This window comes from Podarcis melisellensis (assembly GCF_964234715.1).
Source record: "Podarcis melisellensis genome assembly, chromosome: 2".
Classification (NCBI taxonomy): domain Eukaryota; kingdom Metazoa; phylum Chordata; class Lepidosauria; order Squamata; family Lacertidae; genus Podarcis; species Podarcis melisellensis.
In genome coordinates, this window is record NC_138529.1 from 75,023,150 (window position 1) to 75,050,116 (window position 26,967).

Sequence of the window (26,967 nt, forward strand, 5' to 3'; positions counted from 1 at the left end):
CACTCTTGCCTACTGCCTTGTTGAGTCAGACGTAATCCTGGCTTACTTGTATTCCTTTCCTCACACTGTGCCACCAACATGCAAACCACACTTTGGGTGTCTCCTGTTGTAATGTTTAGCTTCTAAGAGGCAGGCAGTCAAGCTGGTCTATATACCTCTTTGACACTTTTTTATTTTTAATGGTGGAGTGGGCACTTGTGCTACTTCCCTCCTATTATGACAGCCCAGGGATTTAATGATATCTCTTATTTAAATATCTGCCCAGTATTCAGCACAGAACAGCAGAAAAACAAGTTTACCTAATTTTGGACCTGCCTCTTTCACAGAATGAGCACTGTCAGGCTTGCAGAGCCCCTTCCCTCCTTCCACAACACTGGCTTGGTCTTCCCCTCTCCCATTGCATCTTCCCACCTCCCACAGAGAAAGAGGTGAAAAAACCCCACAAGAAGTCACATCTCATTTCCTTTTATTATAAAAAGTGTACTTCATTTACAGTCATAATCATAGAATTTTGCATATCAATTGGCCTGGCCCCATTTGACAAAAACGCAAAGGGGTAACAGGGAAGAGTTTTGTTTTGTTTTTTAAAAATGCCCCAATACAGAGCGTCTTTCTCTTTTAACTCCCTTCTCCATCCATCCCCCAAATTAACTGGGAGTTGAAGGCATTTGGGATGTAGCTGCATTCTTCCTGATTATGCCATCATAAAAAAATACACAAATGTTAGAGAACACAATGCGTCTTACATAAATGCTGTTATCTCTTTTGACCACATAAATTTTGTTCTTTGAATCTGAGCAGCTTCTCTGAGCATATTCCATAAAAATGACAAATTCAGCCAGAGCGCTTCCTTCCCCCTCCCCACCCCCAGTCAAAATCTAAATTTTTCCCTCCTCAGGGTCAGACAGACATATTTTGGCACCTGAGGTGAACCACAAAATGGTGCCCCCCTCCACTTCCAGGGGAAAAGTGAGGGAACAGTAGGGGAATAAAGATCTACATCAGGATCTGCTGCCCCTGTGAATGCTGCTGCTTGAGGGAATTGCTTCACCTTGCCTCCTGGGGGGGGGGGGCTAGCCCTGCCTCTCCCAATGATAATCTTTAATAATAATGGTGTGTCCAGAGGGTCTTGTTAAAACCATTGACCAGAGTTGTTGCAATTTCCTTGGGCAAGAAATAAAAATGAGGATCCAGTAGGATCTATGACAGACCGGAGTGTCACCACACAGGGGACAGAGATGGCTATTTGCCCACATACATCAGGGGCAAGTGTGAAACACCAGTGGTGTAGCGTGGGTTGTCAGCACCCGGGGCAAGGCAAGTAATTTGCGCCCCCTAACCCCCAGATGTTGCGCCCGGTTCGGCTGGCCCCCCCCTGCACCCCCCACGCCACGCCACTGTGAAACACAAATTCAACAAATCCTACTATCTTCACAGGTTGCCACCTTAGCAAGTGTTTATCCACACACCTTTGTGGTAAGTTGTGACTTGACCATTGGTCCATTTTTGGGGGGGGGGGACAGTCAAGAGATTGGGGAGTTTTCAATACACTGAAGCATACATTCATACCACCACAACCCACCCCAGCTACCCAGGCGGCGTGGCTCCCGAGATCCACTCGGACAAACGGCGGTGAAAAAGATAACGTAACGAGATGACATTCAGCCCAGCCACAGAAAGAAAAGAAAAGCCCAGTCAGGTCAGGCGATGCTGCTACAAAACTCGTGAAAGTCCCTTTCCATGAAGATCTCGCTCTCGATGACATCGTCCTCGGAGGGGAAGTACTGCAAGCTCTCCTCTTGCAGCGCGCCCTCCAGGGATCCTCCGAAGAAGCGCAGCCCGGGCGCCTCCGGCGGGAGGCCGCCGCCGCCGTCGGGGGGCGGCAGCAGCGCCGCCGCTGTCGTCGGGGCCCAGGCGGGCGAGGGCGACCCGTCGGCGCTCGGGCAGTCCATGAGCGCCCCGCGCGCGTTCTCCAGCACGCCCAGGTACGAGTCCATGTCGAGCGGGTCCATCTCGCAGTCCGAGCCTCCGCTCTCGGTGCCCACCGAGTCCGAGCGGAGGTGCATGAGCTGGTACTTCTCGCGCATCAGGAACTGGTTGGTGTTGCGCGGCGCCCGCATGCCCGGCGCCCGCTTGCCCATCATGTTGACCGGGCGCAGAGACAGCAGCACCCGCGGCCGCATGGGCCGGTAGCAGCGGGGCCAGACCTTGGCTTGCTGCTGCTGGTAATAGTGCTGGCGTCCGTGCGCCCTCGAGGAACTGGGGTTCCTGCCCCGCCTCCGGTGGTGCCAGCTGGGCCTGCCGCGGCCGAAGACCCTCCGCGGCTGCCCCCTCTCCTTCAGCGGCTGCAAGCGGGAGAACGCCCCTTCCGGCACCTCTTCGCCTCTCCCGGCCTGGGGGGGATCCCAGCAGCGGACCCCCTTGCCGCACATCAGCAGCTCTTGCCGTCTCAGCATAGCAAAGGACACTCCTTTCGCATACTCCCGGGGCAGCTGCCAAGCAACCCCCCCCCCCAAAAGCAGCAGCCCTCCTCGCCTCCTCCTTTCCCCCCTCTCTCTTCTTCCTTCTCGGGTCGGTTTCTGCAGGCGCCCTTCAAAGATCCAGATCCCCCACACTGGGCTCTCCTCGCCTAGCTTCTACCTTTTCACAATCCGCTCCGTTTTTTTCTTCACCAGAGCCTTTTTGCAGCGCATAGCCCGGCCGAGAGGCTGCAGGCTGAGGGGCAGCTTGACCACCTCGAAGGCTAGCTGCTGCTGCTGCTGCTCAGAGCTGCTAGGTGGGTCCGGGGGTGTTTTGCTCAAGTCCAAGACCCCCCTTTCTCTACAGGAACTGGATTTTGGTGCCTGAGACGGTGGGGAAAGGAGAGGGGGGGTGAGGAGGAGTGCAGCGCTACTGGGCTGTGCCTACAAGTTCCGCTCAGCTCAAAGCGCTCAAAAAATAAAGCACATACCAAACTCTCCCTACTCGTTTCAGCCTCTGTGTGTTTGAACGCTTCGCCTCGCCCACTTATATATACAGTTTGGAACAATCCAATGGCAGCCACTGTAGGGGGGTGAGCCGTTTCCCACAATTATCTACACAAATATTCCCACAAATATTTCCAGAGCCTTAACTGGAGGGACACAAATAAAACGCAAAAATTAGACAATCTGAGGGGAGGAGGGAAGATGCTGCTGTGAGGTTCCTTTCCCCATTTTTTTGGGGGGGGTGTTTGTATGAGGGTGTATATCTATATCTATGTTGGTTTGGTCCAAATCGCAAAGCAAGTCATTTTCTCCTGAGCTCCTATGCACAAACCGTACTTACGCTTGCGTTTTCTTCCGAGAGCCGCGTCTTCGAGGTCTCTTCCGTAAAGTGCTTAGCTGTCCGTAGAAGCGCGAGCGAGTGGGGTAGGCGCGTAAAATGGCTCAAAGTGGGTCGCTGAACCCGGCAGACGCGAAAGGAGTGTGGCGGCCCGAGAAAGTTCATGTCCGCATCTAGGTAGCGGAGAGATAGAGCTGTCAGAATGCAGTCTGTGGTTCCACTCCTAGGACGGAAGGCTGCAAAGCGCATTTTCAGTGACATTCAAGGCTCGCATAATATACATACATATATATATCTACAGTACTCAATTCCTTCTTAACTCTGATCAGTTTAACTCCTTCTTGCCTCTTAGCCACCTCTCCACCACCCACCCAGCCCCCATGTCAGCTGGCAGACGATTCCGCCATCCTGTCTCCTTGCCAGGGCAGAGAAAATGGTGGACTGTGTTCCTTGAAGGTGGACATATTTGTTTGGACGTTTCCACTTGCACCCCGATTTAGAAGCAAACCCCTTTTAGTTCAGCGGAGCTCACAAGGAAACATGTTTAGGGACTTAGCTCTCTTTTCAGAAACGTGAAGCAGCCCCGGCGGGGAAGCAGCTTCCACAGGTGCTTCCTGAAATACAGAGTGCTTCCCTCCCTCACCAATGAAACATTTTCTCATAAACTGTCTGGCTAAGACTGCAAACCTATGCGCACTTTCTAGAAGCGAGGGTAAAACTCACTGAACACAAGATATTTATTCTGCGTAAACAAGACGCTGAGATTGGACGGCACGGGGTACATTTTCGGGGGCAGTTCAGTTTAAGAAAAGTGAGCAGTGCGGCTCATCTATCATTGCTAAGGTCAGGTTAATGTTACTTTTTAAGAATGCGCGTTGTTGTTCCTATTCTTAAAATGACTGCTATATAGTACAGTACTGTGTAGTAAATTCCTTGCAATGGCGGCGGGTGGCAAAGAGAAGCCGTGGAAGATGGTGTACTAGGAGGAAGAGGATGGGTCAAACGTTTCCCTATTTACAAGAGTGCAGCAGCGCCAGCACGAATCGAAGGGGACGCGCGCGCAGCCAGCTCTTCTGGCCTTGTTTATAATCGTCACGTGGAGCAGTTCTTGCACACACCCACCCCGAGAAGATGAGTAAACAAACAACTGTCTCACGAAGAGACTTCAAAAATAGGAGTTTACGCTTTGTTGTGTTCCTTTACTTATTTCTTCCCAGTTCAGCTTGGGTTTTTCATTGTGGATTTATTTTATTTTTTTGCAGATATTTCAGTGGGATGGGAGGGTCTTGATGATTCACTACTTTTTGCTGGGTGCACTAATGCACAGCTTGTTTCTTAATGGTAAACGACCACTTTAAAATCTTGGGCTTTGCACTTATGGAAAGCAGGAGGACCATAATAGCTGCAGGGGATATGTGAGGATCTGGCTCACTATCCTAATTATTCATTCCCCCCCCTTTTTTTAAAAAAAGGAAAACTATCCCATTACAAATTGATATGTGGCAAAATGTGAAGTTTATATGCTATCCACTGGCTCTCAGCCAAACTCTAGTTGTCTTAAATGTGCCTTAGGGCCCTTCCAGATATTTTTTTGTGTAGCTCTATAGCTTCTGGGTCCCCCCCCCGACTTATCCCTATACTTCCACATGTCATGATCTTTCCATCGATATTCTGGAACACTGCATTCACCAAACCACTTTTAATTCAATTGCAAAATGACCTGGCATTTGTAAAATATCCAAAATAGTTCTGAAATGTGTGCATTGTGTGGATGTTTTGTGCAATTGCCCACATTTTGCATGGCTGATTGGTGTGTGTAGTTTGAGCAGCTCTGTTTTGCCCCTTCCCCTCCATCAGACTTTTTGCGCAGGAAGTTATATGTAGCTCAGACCAAAACAGTGAACTGGAGAAGTTATTGCTGTCTGATCTCCTCATCTCCGCCATGCTGGAATAGCAAGGATTAAACCCCACACCCCATCCACACTCATAACTCATTTACTGGTTGGAGGGGCAAATATGTTTACTTATAATTATCACGATTCGTAAGAGGTGGAATTATTACTTGTGTTGGTAGGTCAATACCGGGTTAGTGGGGGAGCAGGGATCCCCCAAATCTGTGGGTGCCAGATTTTTCCTTCTAGTTTCTTGGGTGCTGCGGTTTAATCAGAGCTTTGACAATTAAGGTGAGCTGACAGGCTGAGCTTGTTTTGCTCCAAGATAGAGAGGCAGAGGGAGATGATGGCCCTGCCATTACCCCATCGTAAAAGCCATCTAGAACAGTGTTTCCCAACCTTTTTTGGGCAAAGGCACACTTGTTTGATGAAAAAAATCTCGAGGCACACCACCATTACAGCCCCGTGACGTCAGCGCGCAGCGTCGCGCTGGGAGGGACGCACGAAAGTGTAAGTTTCAATTTTTTTTCCTCCCCTCCTGTGTAAAGGGGAATGCACTCTGCTAAGTAAAGGCACTTGCCACAGCAGCGTCAACGTCACAGCACCCACCGGCACCCAAGAGAGAAGGGGTCTCAGCAGCCCTTTTGCCAGGAAGAGGAGCAAGAACGAGAGGAGGAGGAGGAAGAGGAAGAGAGTCCCCCCCAAAAAAAACATTCTCCTTTTGATCTTCCTTATTTGCAATTCCTCATTGCAAAACAGCGGTTGATATAGAGCTGATTTTTTTGTTATTACAGTCCCCACCCCCTCACCTAGAAAAACACCCCCTGTCAATTTTATTATTATCATTATTATTATTATTCCCCGCCACTCTGGGAAGCTGAAGCCCTTTAAGGCTTCCTTCTGTCCACTCTCTATGAATTACCTGCCTGGAGCGGGTTTCTGGGGGGGGGGCGCTGCTGCCGGTGTCCTCCCCGTCGAGTCTCGCCTTGCCCGGCGCGTGGCGGCCGCCCTTTCCCACACTCTGCCGGCTGCGCTGCCAAGCGGCTCGGCCTGTCAGCGTTACCGGGCTCGGCGGGCGGTAATTCCCGAAGAAAGCCGGCGGCGCTTGAAGAGCTGGCAAGCCCCCATTTGCATGTCTGTTTTCCGCAGCCCTTGGAGAGGATTAAGTTCCCTCCTTCCTGCCGGGGAACCTCCAAGCTTTGGGGGTGGGGGGGGAGGAGGCAGCAAAGCGAGCGCGGCTTGGCTGGGTGAGCTTTGGCAGGGGCAGGGAATGAGAGCCGCGAGGCGGGCGCTGCGGGCGGAAGCGCTGCCCGCCGAGCTCGCAGGCAGCCAGGCAGGCAGACCACGAGAGCCCCGCGCTGGGCGACCTCTCCTCGCCGCCACCGCCCCGCCTCTCGCCGCCCGACTCGCCCGCCTCCCTCCCACGGAGGTAGGCTGGTGTGCCGTGGGAGGGAGGCGGGCGAGTCGGGCGGCGAGCACACGCGGGGCGGCGAGCAAGCTCCCTCCCACATCCCATCGCCGCTCGCTTCGGCCGGCCTACTGGGCTGTCGCAGGCGGAAGGCCTGCGCATGCGCGAGGTTTTTGCGCCTTCCTCCAGTAGGCCGGCCGAAGCGAGCGGCGATGGGATGTGGGAGGGAGCTCGCTCGCCGCCCCGCGTGTGCTCGCCGCCGCCGCCCCGCCTCTCGCCGCCCGACTCGCCCGCCTCCCTCCCACGGAACACAAGGCAACGTTCCGCGGCACACTAGTGTGCCGCGGAACACCAGTTGGGAAACACTGATCTAGAAGACAAAAGACCCTACAAGGGCAACATGAGTGTGATGTCACACAGGGAAAAAATTGTCCTTTTACGCAGAGGTTTTGGGGCAAGGTGTTCTGGGAACAAGGAGGAGGAATGTAGGCAAAACTCCATGTGGCGCGGGCTAGAGGAGAGGCTGCACTGTGAGACTGTAGGCGATGATTGGCTGTTGCTACTTTGGCCCCAAGCTTGCTGAAGCTGTGAGAGGAGCAATGAGGGACACTCTTTGAACATAATGTTCTGCACCCCCTCCATTGAAGGCTTCAAGTGTAAATATGTATGAATAAACCATATTTCTAAAACTCTGCAGAATCCGCTGTGCCTTGGTTTTCCAACAGAAACCCAACCTTGGGTGAGTGCCTGGAACCCCCTGGCATCCAGCTACTGCTCAGCAGAGATTGGCCGTGGTGTGCAGCTACAGGCTGGATTCCAGTAACTGGCCTGCACAATGACTTCCGTTAGTGTAATGGGCCTTGCCCCCTCTCTTCCCTCCGTGCCCCCAATATATTGTCTCAGGGGTGTGCTTGAGAGAACCCTCAGAATATGCAGGAGAATGAGAGGGGAGAGAGTTGGTCAGGCAAGCAGAAATTCTTGTGCTTTCGGAAACTTTAGCATGATGTCAAATTCCTCCCTACATTTTCACAGGAGGTTGCATGAATGGATTTTGCTTCACATTCCAGAGTCTTGCTAGTCCTCATATTGATGACAATAAAAGCATTTGTTTGTGTGTGTAATACACTGCTCAGTTGGCTGAGCAATGGCTGGGGTGTTTGTAATGATGTACCGTACCTGTATGATATATGGATATGCTTAATGTGATAAAATCCTATTCTTTGGCATTGGCTGGATTAGACAACCTCCTGATCCTCTCTTTTTCTCTTCCATGTGAATATTTCAAATGAAGTCACAGGGATAACACCACAGGGAGTCCAAAATACATTCACCAGCTAAATAATTCTGAGAGGCCTAGGTTAAGACCAGGCATAGGCAAACTCCGGCCTCCAGATGTTTGGGACTACAATTCCCATGATCCCTAGCTAACAGGACCAGTGGTCAGGGATGATGGGAATTGTAGTCCCAAACATCTGGAGGGCCAGAGTTTGCCTATGCCTGCTTAAGACGGTACCCTTGAAATATTTTTTCATGTGAGGAAGAAGTGTTTTGCCTTGGGCAAAACAGAAGGCAGTGTCAGGGATGTAACTCAATACATCTTGACTCACCCCACTGCTTCACATTGCCACCTCATCCTGTTTCTTCACCTGGTGAAGAACTACAAAAATGAACTACAATACAAAGCATGACTTATTACTAATCAGCCACCTGTCATTTGTCTAATCCAGGCATCCCCAACCTATGGCCCTCCAGATGTTTGGCCTACAACTCCCATGATCCCTAGCTAACAGGATCAGTGGTCAGGGATGATGGGAATTGTAGTCCAAAACATCTGGAGGGCCGAAGGTTGGGGATGCCTGGTCTAAGCTGTGGAGTGGCAGTAGAAAATGAGAATCAGAATTGTGTGGTGGTTTAGCATCTATTCAGATCTCTGATGAAAAGTATGTGTATTCATTTAGAATCAAAATGTGTCTGATGTACCAATTGCAATTAAATAAACCAAATTCTGTTGCTTGTGGAACCAAAACAACCACAGCCACATACATGGAACCATCAGCAGCTAGCTGATTGTAACTACCTAGTTTGCAGAAATGCACAACATCTTTGGAAGAAACCGTCAGGAGGGGATTGAAATGGATCGTGGCTATTGATGTGTACACCACTTCCCAAATCAGTGGTGGGAGAGCACTGGATGTAGAGTACATGGGAGTGTGTACACAGCCTTGGTGCCATCTGAATGTAGGTTTTTGAATGGGAATCAAAACCAGTCTCAACTTTTAATTTGCAATATTAACAATGGAGCACATCGCAGGGCCACCATAAGCACCTTTCTCAACATTACCCTCCAACCTACAATCGGGGTATAACAGTGAATTATGCTGCAAGGCTGTTTGTAGACTACTCTCTGCAATGTGTAGATAAAAGGACCTCTGCCTTTCAAGCCTTTTTCATGTCCTCCTTCCAACAGTCCACACATTCACTTAGCAGTCATATTTATAAATCAAGTGTGGGAAAGCCAAGTGATGCACATAGCTGTGTGCACCTAGATTTAGCCTGGGAAAGGCACTCTGCGTACTCATATCCCTTCTTTGTTGTTTTGTAACCTCTGAGACAGACACCTGGCATTCAGCATTCCAGGGCTAAGCTTTGATGTCAGACCTGTAACTGTCATCTAAGCTATGAATAAACCATGTGTGTATTTTGTCACATGGAAAGTAGTGGGATGAGAAAAGGTGATGTCATTGCTTACCTTGTGAACGTATATTTGGATAGACTTTGTAACAGCTGCAGATCAAGAGGCACTGAAACCTCATAGTCGTTCCCTAAGGTCAGGATAGCCAGTGTGCCATTCTCCAGATGTTGCTGGTCTACAACTCTTGTCATTCCCGACCATTACCCATGCTGGCTGGGGTTGATGCGTCTTGGAGTCCACCTGTCCTAAGAAGTGTCTATGTTAAAAATTCTGGGAAGCTTTTGGATCTTCAGACACCCTCCCAACCCACTCATTTTATCCTAAATATGCCAAGGGTACAATGCACTCTCATAAACCTCAAGCCTGCTATTTTCCCCCTGCTCACTCTTTTCTTTTTTAAAAATCTGCCTGGACAAAGAAAATTAAATTAAAATTAACATTTAAATAGCATTCCTGGGGTGAAGCCTGGGCTTAATTTGGGGTAGGGTTCTATCAGGAAAACTGCTTCTTAATCTTAGAGTGGAACCTGCAAAAATGTGAATAAAAAGGTGCATCTGAGCATGTTCAGAGAACCATTCCTTCCCGCTTGAGTAACCACACCCTGTGCCTAGTCTAATTACTCATGGCTGGCTTACCACATTTTAAAGTGAGTGAAACAGTGCACATTACCAACTACCGAGTTGGGGTCAAGGGCAATACAGTCTTGAGTCTAAGCCTCCTTAACTGCCCCACTGTATATACTGGGAATTAAGGAGTAGGTTTTTCTGGACTAATTACGTGACATATATTCAGACTTTGGTGTCTCCCTTTCAACAAATTAGCCATTACGAGTGTTATTTTTCCACGAGACTTTCCAATAGACTGCAAAGTCATAAGGCTTAACATTAATATTGCTCACAGTACTTGAGGCTTTAATGGAGGATGCAGAATCAACAGGCTCAGTTGATTTGGAGAAATTATCCTAGAGTACCTTACTATAGGAATTTAGGGAAACACTGTATTCATAATTGTCTACCTTAGGGCTGGCTCATATGTCACCAATACTGGTAAGGCCCATATTATTCAGCTTGACTGCCTGAAGCAATGCATGTGTACTAAGCACTCTCCACCTATGCAGCTGTGACTTCCTAGTGCTGATTCTTGCAGCAGCAGAACATTTTTCATCCTCCATACAGGTAAGATCATGTCACATCCAAAAACAGCTATGCTCATCTGCTAAGATTCTCCATGTAACGGTGCACCCAAACAAATATAATTTGTTTTAAAACATTTAATCTGTGGTGTTTGACGACTTTCTTTGCTGCTATTGTGATAATCATATTGGCCCACATTGCCCTTTCCCTCCACTGGGAGTCCCTTGGGACTGCATGCTTTCAGGAGAGTGGTGGGTGCTGCTTGTAGTCTGAAACACAGAATAACTCTAACTTAAACATACCTGTTTGACGTTTATGGTTTGCACAGAATGTGAATCCTAGTTTGGTGTCACCTGCAGATTTGATGAGCATCCCCTCAAGTCATCCAAGACTTTTATAAAAAAATGTTGAAGAACAACAGGCCCAGGACAGAGCCCTGTGCCACCTCACTTGTCAACTTTTTTTACAGGATGATGAGGAACCAATAGTGAACACTCTTTGGGTTCTATTAGTTAACCAGCTGCAAATCCACCTAACAGCAGTGCTTTTTTTCTGGGGTTACTCAAAGTTACGCAGTACCGGTGTCTCCCCCCCAAATGTCAAAAGTGTGGCACTTACTGTAAAAGCTTCATGGTGAGTTCTGGCACCTTTTGTTCTAAGAAAAAGCACTGCCTAACAGTAACCTTGTCCAGCCCATATTTTGTGTCCTTGAACTCTGATGATTCTTCTTGCTTGTATGGAAAGAAGACAGAGGGGTGTGTGTGTCTGTAGAAACTAGACTATTATGTAAGCACACATTTACATTAATACTGTTCCACACACTTCTGCCTCTTGCTCCACCCACCATTGGCATGTGACTCCTGTGGGATAAATCAGCCTCATATAACCAAATGCTTAATTCTAATGAATGCATAAAGCGGTTAAGACCATAGAGTAAGCTGTCCTGCCAGGCTTATCTAGGTCACACACCCTCACCTTGGGAGGTAGCATTACCAAAATCTTTGTTCTCTCTCTTCCACGATGTGAACCCTAACAGTAAGGAGGTCCACAATGCATGCTCTGAGCTTAGATTGCGTGGCATAAGCAAGCCATCTTTGTGTTTGATACAATTAATTTACCACTTTGGAACTAACCTAGGTTTTGCTGCCTATCTTTTCTTGCTGCTGTATGGAATAGCACATGAATCTGACATTTGAAAAGTTTGTAAGTAAACAATTTCTAACCTACCAAATGTGTGGTCTCTTTCTATGCTAAGGGAAGTGGGGAACTTTGCAAGCAACATAGAAGGGCTATTTTAAAGTTATAACAGTCTATATTTCCACACTTTACTTTGCTGCATGTTTTGTGATTTTAAATCTCTGCTGGGGCTCTCACCCCTGGTCTATCCAAATCACTAACTTTGAAATATTTATGAAAACAGATTTTAATAACTGAATCCAGAACTTGGATAAATATGAATATATGAAAAGTCCTTCTCAAGCAGATGTCTATAGGACTCTATAACAGTACAGTATTGAATGACTACCCAGTGAGGGAAAATATTGCCCTCTAGTGGTCTTTCACTCAAAGCTGATTGGCATAGCATTAAGGTACCAGGGTGTGTTTGAAAGCATAGAGTGAAGCTGTAAATGTATGCATGTTTTAACTCTGTTGTATAGCTGTGCTGTAAAATGCTTTACAAATCTCTGTGAGTGCTGCATTAATGAACATAGGTGCTGGTATTTTATTAAGAGATACCCTGTCCTCAGGTTTTCTGCATAGCCTCACTTCTAGAACTTGGGCAGTTACAGTTTTAGTGCATGCCATCTCCAGACTATTGCATTTTGCTTTCGGTGTATGATCAGCATCTTCAATTCCTTCTTGTTAAATGGGAGAATAAATATTTTCATAACAAACCACAGGATTTTGTTGGAATTAAGATAACTACACCCTAGGTATGGAGGAACCAGAAACAGAAAGGCGGCAATGTTTTTATTTGCCCGTTTAGCTGCTAGAGAACTAGGTGAATATTTTCAAACCATATGGGACTCTCACTTCCAGAGCCAAGACTGATGGAACCAGATACCTTGATGAAGTATGGTATGTTTTCACCTTTTAAAATTATTGTACTTTACTACTGACATTAATGTGAGGGGTAAAGAACTGCACTTCTTACTCTCCCCTGAAATTATAGTAGTAACAGAAGCCATTGTACTATAGAGGGCAAAATTATGGATCTTGATCCAAAATGACTTGTGTTCCTCATTTGTGAAATGCACTGCTTAAGCCTAAGCTGCCTGTCAGGTTTACTTTAAAGGTAAAGTTAGATAATCCCATCTTCTAAGGAATACTGGATTATTTTCATTTAAAATTGAAGAATTTATGGAGGGTGAAGTATGTAGTAGATACTGTTGTGCCTTTTTGCTTTGATATAGGCTGAGAAAAATAGTGCCACTCTTAATATTCCTTTGCATTAATTATGTCACTGCTGCTTTTGAAAGTAGACACTTTACCCCGAGGAGCTGCCAATGTGTTGTGAGCTCCAACTGTCACAATTCCTGACAACTGGCATAGTTGGCTGGGGCTGCCGTTATAGCTGGCAACATTGTGCAGGGCACCGCAATGCCTATTCTTCATTTACCCCAACTATTTCCCCCTAGGAAGGCAGAAATAGCTACACAATACTTTACGTGCTTTACCTCAGCAATTGTTCCCTAGAAAAACTAATGTAGTTCCAAAGTGGTTCACTCCCTTTCAGGCAGTATAGGGAAAACAGCAGCGAACCCTGAAAGATAATCTAGAAATAAGTAAACACTGAACACTGATGAAGCCTGAGCCAGAAGGATTGTTCCTTGATTACTTACAGCAGCAAAATGCTGCTGTGAACACACCCTAGATTACAAACAGGCCATGCTGGTGTTCAAATTACATAAAAGACAAAACAGCAAAGGAAACACATGTTGATGGAAATTTAATATCAGTGATAAAAAGAAAAGAAGAAATAATGTTTGTACATCTCTGCCTATTTTTTTTTTTTTGCCTATAGACAGCATCTGTTTCTCCATATAAATTTTCAGTATTTAATCTCTCCACATCCCCGCCCTGATGAATCACAATGTAGGCAGCCGCTAGCCTGTATTAATCTCCTCACTCCATTCCAACCAGCACTTTGAAATGGGCACAGAAACCAATTGGCAGTCTGTACACTTGAGGTTGGATAGGTGTTATATGCTCAAACTGTCTTGACCTTGTGAGCAACCTGGCCACTGCCTTTTGCGCCAGCGGAAGTTTCTGAACCATATTCGGACACAGCTCCACATATAACGTGCTGCAGTAATCTAACCTAGAGGTTACCAAAGAATAGGCAACAGACGTCAGGCTGTGCCCATCCAGATAGGGGCACAGCTGGGCCACCAACCAATCTGATGGAAAGAAGTCTGTTCCACAGGCCCATCTGAGCCTCAAGCGACAGCAATGGATCCAGAAGTACACAATCCTTCAAAGGCAGTATAACCCCATCAAGAGCGGGCAACCTCCCATCCATCTGGTCTAGGGAACCACCCACTAACAGTGCCTTGCTTCAGTAATGGAGAGCCAATAAACTGAAGTTCAATCCATATAAGATTGAGCTTCAGTTTATTGGCTCTCCAGTGCAGATGTAAAGAAGTAGAACTTTCTGTTATCAGCATATTGCCAACAATGTTCTCAAAATTCATGGGTTACCCTATTCAGTGTTTTCATGTAGATGTTGAACAGCACTGGAGATAAAATCAGACCCTGAGGAACCCCACAAAGAAGGCTCCATTTGGCCAAAGATCACTCTCCGAGCATCACCCTCTGGAAACAACCATCCAAGTAGGACCAGGACCACCACAAAGTGGTGCCACCCACCCACAAGTCAGTTATATATAAGAAATTTATATATAAGAAAGCATACTGAGTTATATGTAAGAAAGTATACTTTCTTATAGCTCACTTAACAACACAGCAAGAGGTCATTTTGAAATCCAGAGATTTTAAACTGCAACAGAGGAGGAAGACTGCAATGCAAACTACTGACATTGCAATTGATCAGTTCTATATCACTTATGGACTGAATCAGCAGAGAGAATTTTCAAATCACACTTCATATGTTGATTGGCTTACAATTGCCACAATTTATTTCTTTTTATTAAAAAAAATTAATTTCTATATAGAAACAATCCATTACAGTTATTCCCGTTACCCCATAAAAAACCCCAAGTAGGTCCACTTGTTATTAGTAATAACAAAACTTTAATTCAGTAGCTGCCAATTTAAAAAGTGTCGTTTCACAGAATTTCTGTATTCTTATTCAACAACTTTTTTAAAAAAACAAATGTTAATGTTTTCTTCTTTGGCGATCACTTGTAGCCGGGTAGGATTGTCTTCCATAAACACGGTATTAAAAGTGAGTCTAAGTGACTGTGGAGGCCAATTCTGGATCCACATATCCTTCCACAGTGGGGCCATAGGTTTCTGAACGGGAGTTGATAATGGTGAGGGGCTGCCAAACAAACCTTCCTCTTAGAGCGTTTTCGCCCTGAATTCGAGCGTCTTCAAAACCCATGGGCGTAGCCACGAGGATTTTTTTTTTTTGGGGGGGGGGAGGCTTTTTGTTAGGGGAGGCAGAACCTCAGTTTCCTATGTATTTTATTTTTATTGATTTAGGGGGGCGGGCAGCTGCCCGTCCTTGCCCCCCCTCACTTGACTACGTCCATCAGTATTGTAAAAATTTTATGAAACAATGTGTAGGTGCAGTCCATTCGTAAACTCATCATTCGTATTATCAGTTTGCATTTTTCTGTTGTGAAGATGCCCTAGGATCTTCCAGTGAGGGGCGGTATACAAATTTAATAGATAGACAGATAGATAGTTAGATAGCAGTATTATTTGCAATATATATCTAATGCATCCTCGCCATCCATGTCTTGAATAAAACAATCAGGGCTGACGACTGAGAGCCTCGCAGGGCGCTGCGGCTATGAAAGCAGCCCCAGGCTGCACTGAGAGCCAGTCTAGTTCCTTCACAGACATTCAAGGTCCTTCTTTTAAGCACTCCCCACCCCCCCACCCCCGTGAGCGCGGCGCGGCTTCGCTCCACTCGCCCTCCGCCTGCCCGTCGCAAGACAAGTAGGACGTGCGCGCCCTTCTACCCTTTCTTATCTCTACCATTCAGCCGCTACATGCCTCCCTTCCCCCGAAACCTCGGCCAGGATTTATGGTTGCCCGGAAACGCTCTGGCCCAATGGGAGGCCGCCTTATTTGCAGCCTGTGCACGGAGCGCTCTGAGAGGCTGTTGCGAGTGGGCGTGCGGCGCCTTGCTCTTGCCCCTCCTCCTCCCTCTAAACTTCCTGTCATGCTTTCCTTCAGGTTGCATCATTTCTAGCCGGTTGGCTGCTGGGCCTACAGCCGGGTGAGTCCGTTGAGCTGGAAGGGCAGGTGCGTTTCGAGGGGGGGGGGAGCGGGATGCGAGGGGGGGGTGGTAGGGAAGAAGGGGGCTTGTCCCTCGCACTTCCCGCCCTACCTGCCGCTGTTAGTGAGCCTGGCTCAGTGGCTCCCCGCCGCTCCCGGGGCTGACAGCTGTGGGTGTGATTCTGCCGAGGGCGGGGAGCGAGTGAGAGTTTCTAAAAAAGCCCCCGATATTTCCTGCCTCAGGAGACTTTGAGGATGCACTGAGCCCATTCTTGGGTGGTCACTATTTAATCTCATGTTTTAAGGGAGCAACACTAGAGGCTGATTCCCCATGTTAAAAAGTACTGTAGTATCTCATCGCCAGCAAATTTGCCGAATAAACGCTGGCGTACTTTTAAAAAGCTTTCGTCTTCTTGTGTTCCTCACGTGGCTTAATTTTGCTTTTTCCTTAAAGAAATGTTATGTTTTTAGAGTTCTTGATATTAAGGTTCAAAATGGAGCTCTTGGGCTTAAGTTGATCCTTGGCCTAAGCATTCATTCATTCATTCATTGTGTGTGTGTGTGGGCTCCTCCCTTTCCCAGGTTTATGAAGTTTAAAATGAACTTAAGGATGACTAGAAATGCTTTGCTCTCATTTCCCCTCTCCCCACAGTAGCTTTCCCTTAAGGGTTGCTCTTCATAGTCTCCTAACAAGAAGATGCTCATTAGGAGAAAAGAGATGGGTATGTATGTATGTATGTATCCGAGAGAGTCAGGTGTATGTGTAACAATTCACCTTTATGTAGTTCTTCAGAGTCTTCAAAGCCCATTGCATACACTGTCTTAGTAATTATAGCAATGCTAGAAGAGAGAGTAATATAAATTTCATAGTTCAGGTGGAAGGAGAATGGGGCAGAGGGAGTGGTTTTTCAGATGCTTTTTAAAGAACTTATACCATCTGTATGTGTAGAGTCTAGACTTAAACCTGCTCTTTTAGCAATTACTTCCAGTCAATGAAAGCCCTATCACCTCTGTTAATTGAATCCTAAAAGTATAGCTATCCAGTAAAAGTAGAAAATATACTATAATCCAATGGTACTAGCAGCATGAAATACTTGGAAGCCTTACATTTGTACCAAAGCAAAAATCTATTTTTGAGTATAGACATAAGCCTGACTTCATAGTAAATGAGCAAAACTACAGAGATTCACTATCCGGATGAGAACAGGGAGGCAACAGAATGAATAAGTAGTTCATGTCTTTGTTTTTGTTGCCATTTTGTGAGACAACGGGGTGTGCCTCCAGAGGTGAAATCAAACCATTGGAGAATCGCAGCACCTGCTGTGACTGCAGAGACCAGTAACTTGTAATTGCTGTGTTATTTCACAAGCCTGAGTAGTGTGTATGGAGGTCCCAAGCTGCCCAGACGACAAGACCCCCTGCTTGGCCTCACTGATGTGGTCCAAAGGAAAGCAGAACAATAGATTTGGTACCTGCTTGGCTGCAGGAGTTTCCAGAAGGACGTGTACAAGACAGTATTCAATCATCTTAGGGACTCCACTCTGAATTTGTGTAGTGTTTACTCCTTAGCGTTTTTTTCTCCCCAAGATATCCCACAAGGCAGCGGAGGTTTAGGATCAGCGTTTTCCTTCTCCTAGATGGGCTACCTTACCAGGTTGATAAGCCCCATCTGCCTCTCACTTCACTCTACAACATGTGCAGAAATCACTTTCTTGGCTGTTGGACCCATTATTTGCCTCATCCACTCAATCCACCAGAGCCAGACTTCACATGTAGGGGAAGTTCTTAACTCACTGAGGGTTTGAGACCCATCAGCTCCCCTCACCTGGTTTAGCCAGCCAGTCAATGCTATTTCCTGGGATGTGGTTGCTGTTGCATGCTGACAGCTTCTGGGAGCCACGGGTGAGAGCTGAGTGCAGGGTGGGACTAATGGTTGACAAACTACCCCAGAAAGAGCATGCACAATGTGTTCCTCACCAGAGGTACTTCCCTTCCCTAACACCCTATACACCCCAGTTGATGTCTGTTACTTAGCTTAAGGCCTTGATAAGTTGTCCACACAACTGCCTACTTCTGACTGATAATCTGTTCGTAACTTGTGTGATAATTGCATCATGATGGCAGAGCTTCAGCCAGGGAGACAATATGTGCATCTTGTTGGATATCTGTCTTCTTTGTCTCCTGCATATGCTTTCAGGTATTTATTCCCTGGCAGTGTGGGTGTAACTTAGTAGAAAATTTGTCAATATTGAATTACAGTTGCATCACATTAATAGCCAGCCAGTATTTGTGTTAATCACCAACTCATCCCCTCCCTTTTCCTCCTCTGAATCCACTGCCTTGTACAGAGAATTTGATAGAGGGGTGGAGTCAGTCTTTTATTTTATGCTGAGATGGGGAACATGCAGAATCTGTGTCAGTGCCTTGCTGCATCTGCCTGTCCAGCAGAAATTGAGCGACCCCTTTCCCCAAGTTTCCAAGGACTTGGAAGAGTAGTATGCTTGGTCTCTTGTATCTATCATGGTGAAAGTCTCCTATTCCTCTGAGGTCTTTGCTATATGCAGAGAAATCTGAGAGGGGGATGTCTTTTTGCCTCATCTTGAAGTGAGCAGGCGTGGGTTTACAGATGATTGAGATTGGTGGAGTCATGTTAGTGTGGATGGAATTATGTCCAGGACCACCATGGCTGTACCTTGGTATTTCTTCATAGACTCTTGAGCTTATTAAATTCCTTCTGTTTCCGCATCAGCATGAAAGTGGGTGATGATACCAATGCTGCATGATGGAATTACATCATGCTGCTATTTGAGTAGATAAAACAGCTGGAGTTCCTCACTGATTTGGCTTTTGCTGCACCTCCACTTGCGAGCATCTCCACATCTATAACCAGGCTCTATTCCCAATTGCAAAACACTTCAAACTTCATCTTCATTCATCTGTTGCTTATTTTACAGCTATGTTGGCAGTACAGTGATCACATTTATCAATGCAATCTTGCTGGCAATTGAAATACTTCCACAAGATCGCTCATTAAAACAAATATGATTTTGTGGAAATATGAGATATCCAAGAAGCTGTGCGTTGTTTGCGCTGTTTCATATTTCACATTTTAGTGGAAAACCTAACAAGTTGTGTTTTGTTACTTTTGGGTGATGGATAAATGCCAGGAGGTGTTCCTAAATGTGTGTGCTTGGAATAGCTGGCTGCAGTGGATATCCTGTGATGCAGTTTAGTATGCTCCCCCATTCATGAACATGTATGAAACTTTTTAAAGTTTGGGCAGGTGGATTTAAAGAACATAGTGTACAAATATAATTTTTCAGTTTTCAGAGGTTAGCTGTTTCTGATGCCTATCTCCTGGGCTTTTGTCGTCCATCCATGTAGTATATATCTAGTATTTCTGACTAGGACTTTTGTCTCTACCTGCAGAAGTGTCCATAGGAATAGTTCCAGCTTTTGACAGATTTGTTGGGTGAATCCTGCCTACAACTTAGAAATTACACTCATTAATAACTTCTTTGTTTCCTGTAGGTTTGAAGGCTACTGTCCTATTGATAGGATCCCTCATAACACGCCCTTTCCCACTGGATGATCTTCTCTTTAAAAGTAGTGAGTAACATAGCATTTTCAAAAAAATGTTGAATTGCTTTATTATATGCACGGATACATCACTGCAAAGTTCTGAGATGTGTATGTATATGCAGAGAGACTAAAATAAATCTGACCTGATGGAACCTTCCCACTGACAAAGAAGTTTATAAGGTTGTTAAAAAGGAGCCATTTGGAATGATCATGCTTTACTGCTAAAAGATTGCTTGAAGATTAAAAAGTCCTTTTACATCAAATGAAACACTTTGTGGCATCATGTGAAAGTGGTTTAAAGTGATGTGAATCCGTTCTTCATCCTTTAGTTCTTCAGCCTCCCCCCACCCCCGAACCCTGTCCTGCCCACCGAAGAGTGCAGATCTTTAATAAGAATCGAACAATTAGAATCTTTTCTATGCACACATATCTGGGAATCAATTCATTTTTATTTGGTTGATAAATCATTTGCGTCTTTCTTTTCAATCTGAAGGCTTTCAGAATAACTTACAATTCTGAAAAAAGAGACAATGCACCCACTTTTGTAAATCAAGAAAATCTTTAATAAATATTATTTGTAAAAAAATGAAAAACAAATAATAACTTACAATTAAATCAGTAATAACGTTACAATATCTGGATCATTAAAAAAAAAAAACAAAGCTCCAATGAAATTCATCTAAACAGATCTAAAACAATTGCCACTGAAAGGCCCAGGCAAATAAAAGAATTATTTACCGGGCAATGAAATTACATTATGGTTGGTGTCAGGCAAGCCTACTTGGGGAGCATTCTGCAGCTGGGGTGCTACAATAACCACCAACCATCTTCACTCATGACATCTGAGGAACTCTGAGAAGGGCCACTGTGGAGGTTGTTAGAACATGCTCAGATTCATGCAGGAGCCAGTGGGACTTCCTTTTGAGGAATTCTGCACAGGCCTATGCTTTAAAAGGTAGCATGCTGTGGTATACTTTTAAATATGTGCCCTGTGGTTGCTGGACACTGTTATCTCCATACAGTGCTGCAGTTAGTAGAAGAGGGCAAAAAATAATACTCTGACTTACGCATGGAGTCTGATACTTTAGCAGCCTCCATAGCCCTGTCATTGTTACATTGTATAGGTATTGTAAGCAGAATCTAGCATTATGAATGTTGAATACTGTATATAGAATTGCCTACTGACTGGGCGGATAAAAATAAATGATTTTTTTAAAGAATCAGATTTTTTAAAGTTTAAATTGAATTTTTTTGATTTAAATTGGATTTTTTAAAATAAAATGCTTTTGGAGGAAAAATCTTTCTAAAGATAGTTTTCTATTTAAGTTACATTATAGTCCAAAGGCTATTCACCAGGAAATAAGGATTTGTTTTAAGTTTTTCATGTGTGCTGAAACTCAGTCTAAGTTTTTGGGTTTTTTTAAAAAAATGACCGTTTAAACACATCGGTTAACAAACATGGATACATATGCTATAATGCTACTGTTTTAGTTAAATAAATTGTTTAAATTGTTATTAAGGAAATGATTATTTTTCTCCTTCCAATAAAGTACAGCAGAAAAGTTGTCCAAATATAAACTGTTAACTTATTAAACCTCACAATAATTTCATAATTATCTGTCTATGTATTTCTAATAGTATAACCAAATCAGTAATTTTTGATATACAGTAATAGGAAAAACTACTCTGAAAATTTATTTTTCCAATAAGGAAACCTTCATCTGGTTGTAAATATTAAGATTATACCAGCCAGAATGAGTCTTTCTGTAAAAAAATAAAAATGATTTAAATCAAGTCTTACTGACTAGTGATTTAAATTGATTTGATTTAAATCAAACCCACCCTGCCTACTGGAATATCTAATTTATTTTAAAAGACAAATCTAACCTGATCTGGTAAGCAGCATAGGGACATTGAGGGACAAATCAAACAATTGTGATAGAGGGGCAGTAGATGGGGGCATATAGAGAGTTGCATTTAAATCTATGCCTTGATTGTTCACTATCCACATCATGTGTGCACCTGCAAAGCTAGGATGACCTCTACTTTTTATTCTCTCAAGCCTGGTAAATTCCTTTGCTCATTAGACTTTTGTCAGATGCTGTTACATCCTTCACTCCTTATGAGGTTGTAATCTAAGTTTCCTTACTAAGGAATAAGTGAGTATAGTGAACACCGATTGAGTGAACATTGAACACAGTGTTTGTGTTAATCGTTCTGTTAGTGCAAACATTTCTGCTTGCCAGATGGAACAGTCTCTCATCTCTTTCCCCCTTGCACTGTTCTGCAGGTTATTCTGGCCGTTCGCTGTGGATCTGCTGGAAATTTAAGAGTTGCTGGGGGGAGCCCCATTGTGTTAGTGGGAGTCCTTGTGCTACCTTCCAGTAGTGCACTGGGTTAGTTGAATCTGGCCCAGTGGCTGCATTCATATATAGCATTAAACTGTGGTTTCATGTTATGTGCACTAGCAGGAAGAAGTCCATGTTTCTTCTCCCTGCTCTTCTTGGGAGGGATGAAGGAAGACTTCAGTAGAGTTTAGTTTCACTTTCCATGAAACTTGGCTAACTGTTATGTTCAAGCCAGATATTGTGGTTTAACCAGAGTTTGCTTGATTTCTGGCTCATATATCACAAGAAACCAGGTTTCTTCAGGGGAAACTCAGCTGCAGCTTAAGTCTTGGCCCTGTAGGAGAAGCAGATGTTTAAGCCCAAGCAAGACTCATGGCTTCTTGTTGTTCATGTACATAAAGCATGTAGCATTATGTGCCCACTGAATCAATGGGACTTATTTCTGCTTCAACACTCATAGGATTGCCCTGCAAATAGGTCTTGGAGTCCGAAAAATGTGGTACAAGTAGAGAAAACTACTTTTAAATGGCCTTTTGAATTCTTATCGAGGTACAGGCAACTCCCCGTTTGTGCAGAGCTTGGTTTCTGGATCAATGTGTGTGTTAGTGGTCACACATAAGCTTATTCCGCTCCCGCCCTGGGACCAAAAGCAGCAGGTGCGTCAGCGGTCACACGGGCCTTGGTCATGCACAAAATGATCATTCCCTGGATGTGCTGGAATGTAGCATTCCAATCCTGACTTCTCAACAAAGTTGCTATATGAAATGATACATTGCTGTGTAACATGGTCTCTGGGGGAAAATTGGTCTTAGCTTTGTGTATTACCTTGTTTCATGTAGGAAAATCATGGTTCAGCAAGTTGCAGAAAACATAAACTTTCCACAGGAGGAAGAGAAAATATTGCAGCTTTGGAGCAAACTTAATTGCTTTCAAGAATGCCTAAAACAGTCAAAAAATAGACCGAGGTAAGATATATTTTCCAAGTTTGCTCTTCAATGTTCCTGCAAATGGGCAACAACTGGTTTTTGTTTTGCTTTGAAGTCTGAGATGAATCAAACTTTGGAGAAAGATCTATGTTAATGCAGGGCAATAGCTGACTGATCATTTGACTCATGTAATCCTAAGAGAAAAAATATGCATACTTGCATAAAACATGGCATTTTGAAAACTTCTATAAATGATCTAGTTCACTGCTCACTTGACATATGAAGTGTTATAACTTGAGAACTATACAAGATAAAGCTGTTTATTCTTTTTCCTGTGTAAGAGAGATTTTTGTTTCTTAATGTGTCTGGTTTATTTGCTTAATCTGTGTTTTTACTTTTTTTAAAAAACATAGGTTTACATTTTATGATGGGCCTCCATTTGCCACAGGACTTCCTCATTATGGACACATACTTGCAGGAACCATCAAAGACATAGTAACTAGATTTGCTCATCAGAGTGGATTTCATGTGGACAGAAGATTTGGTTGGGATTGCCATGGTTTGCCAGTGGTATGTTGAATGTTTTCTCTTGTGTCTTCCCTAGATATAGTTGTTAGTACTTCATTCCTAACCTTTTGCTGTCCTGATGGAGAACTCTTATATAAGGTTTTGTTTTTTTACATTCACAAAGGCTCATTTTTTACTTTGATATTGCTTCAGTCATAGACAGAATTCAAAGACATGTTTTTGATCATTTTTTTATTTGTTGGAAATAAAAAAATAATTCTCATTTTCTTTTTTTATGAGCTTATTTTTTGAATTCCTTCATGAATAGTCTTCCTAAATTCTTAAATATGTCCTGTTTCATTGATCAGGATTTCAGAGTTATCCTGGGATCATGTGTATACCATGGAGTTAATTTTAAAGTAGTAGTTTTAAAATATTAGGTTCATGTTTAGTAAATTTGAGTACTGGTAAGCGACTTACACTGAAGATGTAAAAAGTAAATTACAATGTCAGGGCACAGCTGAGACCTGGTTTTTATCGCAACTTGCAATTCAGCATCATGGTTTTTTGGGTTGTGAAGTCAAATATTGCTGACTTTGAAGCTATTCCTGCTGTGTGAGACTTCTGCACTCAGAGGAGTTTTGCCTTATTGTTTGGCACAAAGCTATAGACCAAGTACCACAGATCCTCTTGGTTGACGAGCTTCAAAAAGTTCTCTGTTATAGTTAACAAAGCTACCGTAATACCAATGCAACCTATTCTGAGCATCATAATTCATTTCAGGAGTATGAAATTGATAAAACACTGGGCATCAAAGGACCAGAAGATGTTGCAAAAATGGGAATTGCAGAATACAACAAGAGTTGCAGAGGAATTGTGATGAGGTACTCCCAAGAATGGAAAGTAAGTGCAATATAGATATTTGTTTACCCTCTTTCTCCAGAGCAATGGTTCCAAAGCATCAAACATGTTAGTATGCAGGTCCCCTTTCTTCCCCTTTATTCTGTATGCATGTACTTATTGACTGGGATTTGAAAAACTAGGTATGGCTAAGAGTTGAAGTGTAGTCTCTCTCTCAATATTATATCACAAATTACATTTAAAATTCTGTTTTGTTTCCAAAGTGGGCCATGTGATTTGGTGGGATGCTGTTCAGAAAACACAAATGTGAAGCCCTATTGGGCACACAGAACCTAATTGCATGATTTAAATCCTAGCTGTTAAAAAGAGAGCTTCCAATCTTTCTTGATGGACATTCTTGTTTAAAACCTGTTTCTTGAGGAAGGTGTACAGTATATCTTTTAGCAATCAAAGAAGTAAAGGATAGTGGCCATGAACTGTAACTATGAATAATTACAGGGTTCACTAAGCTGTTACAGAATCACAATTTAATGTATTTGCAGATCAGTGTTACGAGGCTTGGAAGGTGGATTGACTTTGACAATGACTATAAAACTTTGTATCCAGAGTTCATGGAGACTGTATGGTAAGTTTGCTTTGGTTTTCTCACTGTTCGCCATAAGCCCTGCCTCCCCTTCCACAGACTTATCTTCCCTGACAGGCTTTTTGCCAGTTGATTCAATTATTTGAGACTCCTGGCACCATGGAACTGGGTTTATTATAATTAATGGTGGTCTGTAATATTTTTTTAATAGCTTGTGTTTTTTTTTTACTGTTATGGAAGTCTTTTTAAAGATCTTGTAAGATGACTTGGGCACTTCTTAAATAGAAAGGCAGAAAGTATGTGTAGGTTTTACACTGTATGGTTACTGAAATCTTTATTTTTGTTGAGATTGTCCTGGGCACTAGGAAACCAATTATGCTGCAGGTCAGGTGCTGTGATTTTGCTGATCCTATGAAAAGACAGTGCCCTGCTGTACTGCACCAGGTGAATGAAGCACTGTCATTTGATATTGTGTAGCCTTTTGGAGGTGCTGAGAAATGTAATGCTACATGAGATTCTGCTTATTAGAGGCTGAACAATAGAGCAGTGTAAAAACGGTCCTGATGTAGCAAAACATCTTTATGTGGTCTCTGTCACTGCTGGATAATGAGAACAGTGTGAAAGTGAAGTAGAAAGATGTCTGAATTTGAGTGTCAGCTTTCAATATCTGAACTTTTTATGTGTTTCAGGCAGTGTGTTAAATTCCTTTATGATTTGTACTAGGATACTGTTGCAATTGACCTTGAATTTTTCCTCTGTGAGCCCAGCAGTGTGTAAGCATTATCTCTTTCCAAAGTCTCAATCTAGTTCAGAGTTTTGCTTCCAATTATGACCAGTGGGTTGATGCTGGGAGGCTTAGAAACAAGCAGAGCTTGAGGGCAGCAACCTTTACCTGTTTGTGGTCTGCAGCATCAGATCTTTAGAAGCACACTGCCTCTGAACTTGGAGGTGGCATTTTACTGTGATGGCTAATAGTTCTGAACTTGTGCTTTGTGGAAGAACTTCCTCCTCTGCCCCTCCTCTGCATCTTCACCCTCCACACGCTTCTGTTCTGCACACTTTATTTTCATATTCAATATGCCCATCTATCCCTGTTCACCACACACATCCCACATGTCGTTAGATGCTTGAGTACCATCAGGGAAGAAGGTGGCTAGACATAAATATATAATAATAATTGTATTCTCAGTTGGAAGTTCCCCTTTAAGCTCTACCCAGCTACTTTGCAATTTCATCTTGTAATGAAAGGTGGTATAGGTTCTTTTTAATAATAATAAATAATCTGATCTATATTTGCTCCCTACGCTTGTCGGGGACTGGCAGGGCTCCATAGAGTGTGTAGTGGAAGTAGGGGACCAGGGGACTGGCCCAGGAGAGGAGACTAGCAGTTTATGGGGTTTGATTCTCCTTCAAGGCAGAAGCCAGGGCAGGGGGAGGAGGGAGAGTCAGGGCAGTCTGAGATGGAGGAAGGCATGCAGGGTGTGGCAGAAGAAGCAAGGCGCTGTTCAGCTGACATATGGGTCAGTAGACTCCCCACCTTCCCCCTCCCCACTGTCTCCTAGAACCAGGAGGGGCTTGAAGCAGGAAGTGCAGCAACGATTTCCTTGCAGGAGAAGTCTCAGTTTGCAGGTGTGCAACCTGGCAGGGGAGGGTATATAAGCTGGAGGAGGGGAGGGGTCTAACTTTTGATGCAACTGCTCCCCAGAGCTCAGATCTGTGGGGGACAGTTGCTTAGTGGCTAGAGGCTTGTGTGTGTTGCGCATACAGAGCACCATGGAAGTTGCTGCAAGTGCTTCTTTTATAAATAAAGACTTAACTATCAGACGTGAGTCTTCCCTAGCTGGAGTCGGCCTGGACAATACTGCATGTCTTTATTTCTACATTGTCCTGTGGGGCTCACCAAGTTTAGCTCTTACCTTGTCTACACAGGAGTGAGAAGCAACCATACTCACATGGGGGGGGGGGAATAAAAGGGAACATCCAGGAACATCAGTGTAGGAGGTAGCTAACCTGCTCCCTGCCCTGGTTACCCAAGTTGTTATTTCAAGCCTTCCACTATCAATAAACAGCATATCCCAATCCTAGATTCTTTTTCTTTATCATGCTAAAAAACTGTTACATAATGCAGATGCCAGCTGTTCAAAGGTGGAAAAGTCAAAAATAGAACTATCTATGCCTGGTGGCTAGGCTTGCCTAAAGTAGTCTTGCTTTGCAGTGATTCTGAACACTGAAATTACTAAGCAAACTATGTAAATGGTTTTTGGTCTTGTAATGCTGTCTCCAGTATTTTCTTGCAGCTTTGGTTAAGTTGTATATTATT

At 44.3% G+C, this 26,967-nt stretch overlaps 1 protein-coding gene and 1 long non-coding RNA gene across 3 annotated transcripts in view; one reads left to right on the top strand and one right to left on the bottom strand.

The window, feature by feature from the left end:
• LOC309364312 overlaps window positions 1-26,967 on the bottom strand; it is a 768,778-nt gene that overhangs the window by 759 nt on the left and 741,052 nt on the right. The gene's annotated exons all lie outside the window — the stretch shown is intronic.
• Window positions 15,701-26,967, top strand: part of IARS1 (isoleucyl-tRNA synthetase 1) — a 79,416-nt gene continuing 68,149 nt past the window's right edge. The window contains exons 1-6 of one of the 2 annotated variants that reach the window (XM_081901174.1): window positions 15,701-15,867; window positions 19,372-19,449; window positions 22,610-22,735; window positions 23,110-23,266; window positions 23,987-24,106; window positions 24,607-24,689. In XM_081901174.1, coding sequence (XP_081757300.1) covers window positions 22,617-22,735; window positions 23,110-23,266; window positions 23,987-24,106; window positions 24,607-24,689 — 479 coding nt within the window. In that variant the 5' untranslated portion in view covers window positions 15,701-15,867; window positions 19,372-19,449; window positions 22,610-22,616. The remainder of the gene's footprint in view (window positions 15,868-19,371; window positions 19,450-22,609; window positions 22,736-23,109; window positions 23,267-23,986; window positions 24,107-24,606; window positions 24,690-26,967) is intronic. The other variant, XM_081901173.1, reaches the window with a different exon arrangement.